This window comes from Bos indicus, chromosome 8, assembly GCF_029378745.1.
Source record: "Bos indicus isolate NIAB-ARS_2022 breed Sahiwal x Tharparkar chromosome 8, NIAB-ARS_B.indTharparkar_mat_pri_1.0, whole genome shotgun sequence".
Classification (NCBI taxonomy): domain Eukaryota; kingdom Metazoa; phylum Chordata; class Mammalia; order Artiodactyla; family Bovidae; genus Bos; species Bos indicus.
This window is the reverse complement of record NC_091767.1, coordinates 94,313,608-94,323,129: the sequence shown is the minus strand read 5'-3', so window position 1 is coordinate 94,323,129 and position 9,522 is coordinate 94,313,608. Positions and strand designations below refer to the sequence as shown.

The following is a 9,522-nucleotide window of genomic DNA, read 5'->3' as shown; positions in this document are numbered from 1 at the left end:
GCATAACAAATATTTATTCTTCCATGTCTGAGGAATCAAGCATTGTTTGTTGATCCTGATCTTAATTCAGAATGCTGACAGTAAGTACTGACAAGAAACATAGCAAGTTCTTTTAGGAGGTAGAAATAATTTATCAATAATAATAGTAAATCTTGATTTTCATGACATTGTATCTTTTCAGTCTGTAGTTAAAGCTATCATTTAGTAGTAATTTGTAATGTGAATAGCCTGATGAAATACAGGTATAAGTTTATCACTAAAATACAGCTGTGAATCATTATGACTATTACTATTTCATTATTATTTGTACACTCTGTTAATCCTTAATTTCCATATGCTATCTCATTATTTCCTAAAAATATTCCTCTAAGGAAAGTAAGGCAAATATTTTTATCATTTTACAAATGAGAAGACAGCTATAAATTAGAGGCAGAGAACCTCAAACCAAAGACTTTGGTTCTAATCTGAGATGCTTTTCCACTATACAAAACCCATGTCACATATATTTTTAATAAATATTAAATTATCCTCTATACTTACAATGCATAAATGGTAATAATTTATATAAGATGGCTGTTTGTTAGTATTGACTGAAAGATAGTTTAAAAAGCTAAAACTTGATGTTGATGAACAAATGTGATATGTTAAAGTTTTCCTGATCATTAATTCACAAATACTGCATGGGAAAATTGCTTGAGTTTAGAAAATAAGCCTTCACCAAGTCAGTCAGAACCCATCTATTATGTGCTGACACTGTATTAGATTTAGGTGTAGAAGGATGAACAAGACAAATAAGCTCCTTCCCTCATGTCTCTCGTTACCTCACAATATAACAACATAAACAGTTTAAAGTGCTGGGAGCAGAAGTAAACCAAATGTAGCAAAACAAGCCTAATTCAAGGTGTGTTTGACTTAGTGAGAGATTTCTGCCTAGGATGGAAAGGCTTGGAACAGATGACTGAAAGAAGCAGTTTAGATAACCTCAGATGCATTGTCATTGCAATTGTCTGGAAGAGGAAGACAACAGTCACTGCAGTCCTGGATTCAAAGAGCCTGGTTAAAACATCTTCTTGTATCCTGGTAAATCTTGCTATATTCTTCCATTTCCGTTAGTGATTGATCTGATCAGGGTGCTCATGTTCCTTATCCAGTGCATCCTCTCACCAATTTCTGAGCCTCATTGGGGAGAATTTTGACTTGTCACGTGAAGTAGTATAGGATAAGTGTAGGATTTTTGCCTCCTTGTTCCTGGCACTGTTGAATGAAGGTCAATTTGACTTTGTGACCCTGACTATTCTAAGGTTCTCACTAACAATAGCCTGCTGTTGATACATGATTTTTATACAAATTTTAATGCTACCAGTTAGGCAAAGTTGTAATATAAAGATAATGGACTATGAATATTGCTTGTTCCTGATTTTAGTCATGTGACATCAGCCTAGTGAACTAATTTCAAGCCTAAAATATGACACACAAGATCCTGAAGTAAGAAATTGTTGCATAAATGAAATGAAGGTTTTTCTTCTCTTTCTCTTCGTTAAGGAAAATTCTTTCCTTAAGCTGAACAAATAAAAATTTACAATATCATTTGGGCTAAAATTTTCATCTCCAAAATTGAGGTTTTATATTCCCTTGTTGTCTTTCTCTTCAAAGTTGTGGTATTTCTGTGGTATATTCTAAATTGTTCCTTAGTATGAATCCCTCTGTTGAATTGGATTTCTGATTCTAAGTAATATCTGCTATATAGTGATTTCCTCAACTACTATCACATGGCAAACTAAGTGACAGAGTGGGTGAAAAATGGCTATGCTGAAATCCTCAAATTATTAGCCATGTGAGGACTAAGCTTGTGATTTTGACCAATGTCAAATATGGTGGTGATTACTAAAAGATCAGTTTTTACATCCAGTCAGTAATGTGACAACCACATTAATCTAAATATCTTAATTCCTTTTATTATGTTTCTGCTAAAAGTCTTATAAAATCCTACTGTGTGATGACTCATGTGTATACTAAAAATAGTGGTGCTGTGAACTACACTTGATCTGAGCTTTGAGCCCCACTTTATTATTAACCATGTGGTTAACCTTGGAAAAATTCCATTTTTTAATATTTGAAAAATGGGGATAGTACAAACAATGATTATATTCTGTTAAACATAAAATAGTACATATATCCATGTATACCTATTTATAAAAAAATATTTAAACACTTTTGCTGTTCTCTTAGGTTGACTTAAGTGGATAAATTATGAAGATACACTCTGAAGCCACAGAGTAAAAATAAGCGAAGAGACTATGTAATGTTCTCCAAAGGTTGTCTGTAACATTCGTGTGGAGCTGGTCTATGCAGTGGTCTTGTCATAGGTACAGTCACACAAGAAACTAAGAGGAGCTGGAATATGAAATCAACAGATATCTGTGTTAAACAGATGTTAAATTTCAATTTATGCTATTCAATTTATTATTACTAAGTGTCTATAAAACAATTAAGGTGACTAATATATACTATGCAGTGTCAGGCATAGAAAGATGTATGCCCCCCGAAAATCAGAGTTTCCATGAATTTTGATCATCGTGAATTGCAATTTAAAATTTCCAGTCCTATTGAGTGGTATTTTGCCATCTCAACTCTTTACTTTCTAGGGCAGATAAAGTCAGGCTTATAATTACTAATTAGTCAGGAGTTTTAGAAACATCAACCCAGGAACATGTCCTCAACAGCAGGAAAAGTTACTTCTATATGTTTCTTTAATCATAGGTAGATCTTCACATAGTGGCAATGGAATAGATACTTTAATCATTACCAATTTTATTGTATTTTGTTGATACACATTGTTGAAGATAACTGGACTTTAGGGCTTCAAGCAAATACTCCTTATAATACATTCTTTAAAAACCAATTGTCCAGGTAATGTATAACATGGAACACTTGTTTCCTGACAGTGAATATATCTTACAGAAGATCTTCCTTTGACATCCTGAAAGCAGAGGACATGGATAAAATTAACCAGACATTTTTGCTAGAATTTCTTCTTCTGGGTCTTTCTGAATACCCAAAGATTGAGATTGTTTACTTTGTTGTAATTCTAAGTATGTATCTAGTTGTTCTAATTGGCAATGGTGTTCTGATCACAGCAAGCATCTTTGATTCCCATCTTCACTCCCCCATGTACTTCTTCCTGGGAAACCTCTCTTTTCTGGATATCTGCTATACATCTTCCTCTGTTCCTTCAACTTTGGTGAGCTTAATCTCAAAGAAAAGGAACATTTCCTTCTCTGGATGTGCAGTGCAGATGTTTTTTGGATTTGCGATGGGTTCAACAGAGTGTTTGCTCCTTGGCATGATGGCTTTTGACCGCTATGTGGCCATCTGTAACCCTCTGAGATACCCTGTCATCATGAGCAAGGTGGTGTATATCCTGATGGCTTCTGTTTCATGGCTCTCTGGCGGAATCAACTCAATTGTACAAACATCTCTTGCCATACGATTGCCTTTCTGTGAGAATAATGTAATCAATCATTTCACATGTGAAATATTAGCTGTTCTCAAGCTAGCTTGTACTGATATATCTCTCAATATTATCACCATGATGGTATCAAATATGGCATTTCTAGTTCTTCCACTGCTGGTCATATTTTTCTCCTACATGTTCATCCTCTATACCATCTTGAGAATGAACTCAGCTACAGGGAGACATAAGGCCTTTTCTACCTGCTCAGCACATCTGACTGTGGTAATTATATTTTATGGTACCATCTTATTTATGTATGCCAAACCTAAGTCTCAAGAACTGCATGGAGAAAACAAGTTGCAAGCTTCTGACAAGCTCATTTCCCTGTTTTATGGTGTAGTGACTCCCATGCTAAATCCTATAATCTACAGCTTGAGGAATAAGGATGTAAAAGCTGCTGTAAAATATTTGCTAAACCAAAAACCTATCCAATAAGTGAGAAGGTAATAGGCAGGAAGGCCAGGGGTCTCCAAATGGAGGAAATAGCCTGCAACTGTCAGACATTTTTCTCTCTCTTAAGCGGCAGGAGGAAACAAACTAGGGATATTTTTTTCCTTCTCTATACAAATTTAACAGGAGGTTTCTCTTAAAATGGACTTCCCTGGTGGCTCAGACGGTTAAGCGTCTGTGTACAATGTGGGAGACCTGGGTTCCATCCCTGGGTCGGGAAGATCCTCTGGAGAAGGAAATGGCAATCCACTCCAGTACTATTGCCTGGAAAATCCCATGGACAGAGGAACCTGTTAGGCTACAGTCCATGGGGTTGCAAAGAGTTGGACATGACTGAGTGACTTCACTTTCACTTTCTCTTAAAATACTGTGTTGCCATAATGACACCTGGTTTCACCTGAAGTTAACTATTCTCAAACCTTGAGATAACCAATGCATTTTTCTTATGGAAATGTTTGTCTTAAGCTATGCTAATGTACTATACATTTATCCCAAACTCTGTCTTCAAGTCCGTTTGCCTCATGGCTTAGAACCTACTTGACAAATCAGTATGTAATACTCAGATATTGTTCCCCTAATCTATGTAAATGAAACTATTTGTATGGTAATCTGTCCTTCTACAAGATTCAAGTTAATCATTTTATGGCCCAGGATGAACCATTTGGTGCCAAGATTATCCCAAAATACATCTTATGGGTGAGGGGCCTGGTGCCATTCTGAGTTTTAAGACATTCCTTTCTTTCATTAACAGACTGCTAGTGACTATATAACATCCAGCTGAAGACTAGCAAGGGGGTACTCTTTTTGACCCCTTCTGATGCCTACGTCAGAAGCTTTCTCTATCTCCTTTATACTTTAATAAAACATTATTACACAAAACTCTGAGCGATCAAGCCTCGTTTCTGGTCCGGGATTGAATTCTTTTCCTCTGGAGGCCAAGAATCCCGGCTGTCTTTTCATTCAGCAACAACCTTTCATAAATATTTCAAGAAATGTAGATCTTTGTGCAATAGACACAAAGATGGACTTCTAGGTGAATAAGTATGACCTTTTTGGGGGAAATCATGGTTTAGGAGAGATTTTTTTCTTCCCTTCACTGACTTACTCTGCTAGAATTACTCAGAACTATAGACTGCAACCATCCTGGCTTCCAGTGTTATCAGGTTTCACAAGTACCATCAGTTCAGTTCAGTCCCCACAAGTACCATCAGTTCAGGACAGTCCCTCATGTCCGACTCTTTGCGACCACATGAACCAAGCATGCCAGGCCTCCCTGCCCATCACCAACTCCCAGAGATCACTCAAAACCATGTCCATCGAGTCGGTGATGCCATCCAACCATCTCATCCTCTGTTGTCCCCTTCTCCCCCTGCCCTCAATCTTTCCCAGCATCAGGGTCTTATCAAATGAAACAGCTCTTTGCATCAGGTGGCCAAAGTATTGGAGTTTCAGCTTCAACATCAGTCCTTCCAATGAACACCCAGGACTGATCTCCTTTAGGATGGACTGGTTGGATCTCCTTGTAGTTCAAGGGACTCTCAAGAGTCTTCTCCAAAACCACAGTTCTGAAGCATCAGTTCTTCAGGACTCAGCTTTCTTTATGGATCAAGTCTCACACTTATACATGACCACTGGAAAAACCATAGCCTTGACTAGACAGACCTTTGTTGACAAAATAATGTCTCTGTTTTTAATATGCTATCTAGGTTGGTCATAACTTTCCTTCCAAGGAGTAAGCGTATTTTAATTTCCTGGCTGCAGTCACCATCTGCAGTGATTCTGGAGTGCCCCAAAATAAATCCAGCCACCATTTCACCATCTATTTGCCATGAAGTGATGGGACAAGATGCCATAATCTTCATTTTCTGAATGTTGAGCTTTAAGCCAACTTTTTCACTCTCCTCTTTCACTTTCATCAAGAGACTCTTTAGTTCTTCTTCACTTTCTGCCATAAGGGTGGTGTCATCTGCATATCTGAGGTCATTATTTCTCCCAGCAATCTTGACTCCAGCTTGTATTTCCTCCAACCCAGCATTTCTCATGATGTACTCTACATATAAGTTGAATAAGCAGGGTGACAATATACAGCCTTGACGTACTCCTTTTCCTATTTGGAACCAGTCTGTTGTTCCATGTCCAGTCCTAATGGTTGCTTCCTGACCTGCATACAGGTCTCTCAAGAGGCAGGTCAGGTGGTCTGGTATTCCCGTCTCTTTCAGAATTTCCAATTTATTGTGATCCATGCAGTCAAAGGATTTGACATAGTCAATAAAGCAGAAATAGATGTTTTTCTGGAACTCTCTTGCTTTTTCGATGATCCAGCAGATGTTGGCAATTTGATCTCTGGTTCCTCTGCCTTTTCTAAAACCAGCTTGAACATCTGGAAGTTCACGGTTCATGTATTGCTGCAGCCTGGCTTGGAGAATTTTGAGCATTACTTTCCTAGCATGTGAGATGAGTGCAATTGTGCGATAGTTTGAGCATTCTTTGTCATTGCCTTTCTTTGGGATTGGAATGAAAATGGACCTTTTCCGTCCTGTGGCCACTGCTGAATTTTCCAAATTTGCTGATTTATGGAGTGCATCACTTTCACAGCATCATCCTTTAGAATTTGAAATAGCTCAACTGGGATTCTGTCACCTCCACCTCCAGCTTTGTTCATAGTGATGCTCCCTAAGGCCCGCTTGACTTCACATTCCAGGATGTCTGGCTCTAGGTGAGTGACCACACCATCATGATTATCTGGGTTGTGATGATCTTTTTTGTACAGTTCTTCTGTGGATTCTTGCCACCTCTTAATGTCTTCTGCTTCTGTTAGGTCTATCGCATTTCTGTCCTTTATTGAGCCAATCTTTGCATGAAATGTTCCCTTGGTATCTCTACTTTTCTTGAAGAGATCTCTAGTCTTTCCCATTCTATTGTTTTCTTCTATTTCTTTGCATTGATCACTGAGGAAGGCTTTCTTATTTCTCCTTGCTATTCTTTGGAACTCTGCATTCAGATGCTTATATCTTTCCTTTTCTCCTTTGCTTTTCACTTCTCTTCTTTTCACAGCTATTTGTAAGTCCTCCTCAGACAACCATTTTGCCTTTTTGCATTTCTTTTTTTTGGGGGATGGTCTTGATCCCTGTCTCCTGGACAATCATGAACCTCTGTCCATAGTTCATCAGGTGCTCTATCAGATCTAGTTCCTTAAGTTTATTTCTCACTTCCACTGTATAATCATAAGGGATTTGATTTAGGTCATACCTGAATGGTCTAGTGATTTTCCCCACTTTCTTCAATTTCAGTCTGAACTTGGCAGTAAGGAGTTCATGATCTGAGCCACAGTCAGCTCCTGGTCTTGTTTTTGCTGACTGTATAGAGCTTCTCCATCTTTGGCTGCAAAGAATATAATCAATCTGATTTCAGTGTTGGCCATCTGGTGATGTCCACGTGTAGAGTCTTCTCTTGTGTTGTTGGAAGAGGGTGTTTGCTATGACCAGTGCGTTCTCTTTGCAAAACTCTATTAGCCTTTGCCCTGATTCATTTTGTACTCTGTGGCCAAATTTGCCTGTTATTCCAGGTGTTTCTTGACTTCCTACTTTTGCATTCCAGTACCCTGTAATGAAAAAGACATCTTTTTTTTGGGTTTTAGTTTAGAAGGTCTTGTAGGTCTTCATAGAACTGTTCAACTTCAGCTTCTTCAGTGTTACTTGTTGGGGCATAGACTTGGATTACTGTGATATTGAATGGCTTGCCTTGGAAACGAACAGAGATCCTCCTGTCATTTCTGAGATTGCATCCAAACACTGCATTTCAGACTCTTTTGTTGACTATGATGGCTACTCCATTTCTTCTAAGGGATTCCTGCCCACAGTAGTAGACAATGGTCATCTGAGTTAAAATTACCCATTCTAGCCCATTATAGTTTGTTGATTCCTAGAATGTCGATGTTAACTCTTGCCATCTCCTGTTTGACCACTTCCAATTTGCCTTGATTTATGGACCTAACATTCCAGGTTCCTATGCAATATTGCTCTATACAACATCGGACCTTGTGTCTATCACCAGTCACATCCACAACTGGGTGTTGGTTTTACTTTGGCTCCATGCCTTCATTCTTTCTGGAGTTATTTCTCCACTGATCTCCAGTAGCTTATTGGGCACCTACCCACCTCGGGAGTTTACCTTTCAGTGTCCTATCTTTTTACCTTTTCATACTGTTCATGGGGTTCTCAAGGCAAGACTACTGAAGTGGTTTGCCATTCCCTTCTCCAGTGGCCCACATTCTGTCAGACCTCTCCACCATGATCCATCTGTCTTGGGTGGCCCCACACAGCATGGCTTAGTTTCACTGAGTTGTACAAGGCTGTGGTCCATGTGATCAGACTGGCTAGTTGTCTGTGATTGTGGTTTCAGTGTGTCTACCCTCTGATGCCCTCTCTTAGCACCTACAGTCTTACTTGGGTTTCTCTTACCTTGGACATGGGGTATCTCCTCTGGGCTACTGCTCTTGACCTTGGACAGGGGTAGCTCCTGGGCTGCACAGCCACCCCTCCTACAAGATCCAAGTACCAAGGATGTCAAAATCTCATCCCTGGTAAAATCCAAAGTGAGTGTTTCTGGTGTTCTACTTTTATCATTTGGAAGAGTTTAAGATGAGTTGATATTCATTCTTCTCTAAATATTTAGTAGAATTCACCCATCAAGATATCTGGTCTTGGACTTTCCTTTTGGGGACTTTCTCCTGATTGCTTCTTTCCATCTCTTTTTTGTTATTTGTTTATTTAGGTTTTATACTTCTTATTGATTCAGTCTTGGTAAGATATATGTTTCTAGGGTTTTCACTTTTTTCCAAAGCCGCCAGATTGTTGGCATATAATTGTTCATAACAATTACAGTCTGTAGTATCAGTTGTAAAGTCTTCTCTTTCATTTCTGAATTTATTTGAATCTTCTTTTTCTCTTAATCCAGCTAAAGGTTTTCAATTTTGTTTATCTTTTCAGAAAAATGGCTTTTATTTTCATCAATTTTAAAAATTATTTTTCTGTTCTCTGATTCATTTCTGCTCTATCTTTGTTGTTTTCTTCCTTCTGCTAAGTTGTGTTTGGCTTGTTCTTTTTCTGGTTCCTTGTGGTGTAAATTTAGGTTGTTTATTTGGGAAGTTTTTATTTTTCAATGTGGTGTTGATCACTATAAACTTCCCTTTTAATATTACTTTAATGCATCCCATATTTTTCGTATTGTGTTTTTGTCTTGATATCTTCTTTTATTAATAATTTTCTTTTTTTTTTCTTGAGAAAATAGTTGTTTAAGAATGCGTTGTTTCTATATGTTTGTGAGCTTTCCATTTTCTTTCTATTATTTAGTTCTACTTTCAGTCCACTGTGATGAGGAAAGGATACTTAAAATGATTTTAGTCACCTTTTTAGTCACCTTAAGTTTGTTAAGACTTGTTTTCTGACCTGTACTGGAGGATGTTCCATACGGATTTGATAAGAATGAATAGTCTGTTGAGTGGAGTGTTCTATACATGTCTGTTAGGTTCATTTGGTGATAGTGATTTTAAGCCTGCT

The 9,522-nt window shown here is 38.0% G+C and overlaps 1 protein-coding gene across 1 annotated transcript; it reads left to right on the top strand.

Annotated features, from left to right (window-relative positions):
• Positions 1–2,115: 2,115 nt before the first annotated feature.
• LOC139184630 (olfactory receptor 13C3) lies at positions 2,116–8,915 on the top strand. The gene has a single exon (XM_070795221.1). It carries the CDS (start codon positions 2,996–2,998, stop codon positions 3,947–3,949), a length of 954 nt encoding a protein of 317 aa, XP_070651322.1. The 5' UTR covers positions 2,116–2,995; the 3' UTR covers positions 3,950–8,915.
• The last annotated feature ends 607 nt before the right edge of the window (positions 8,916–9,522 follow it).

What these genes read in the sequence shown, in the direction of transcription:
- LOC139184630 (XM_070795221.1), top strand. Translation starts at nt 2,996, where the DNA reads ATGGATAAAATTAACCAGACATTTTTGCTAGAATTTCTTCTTCTGGGT.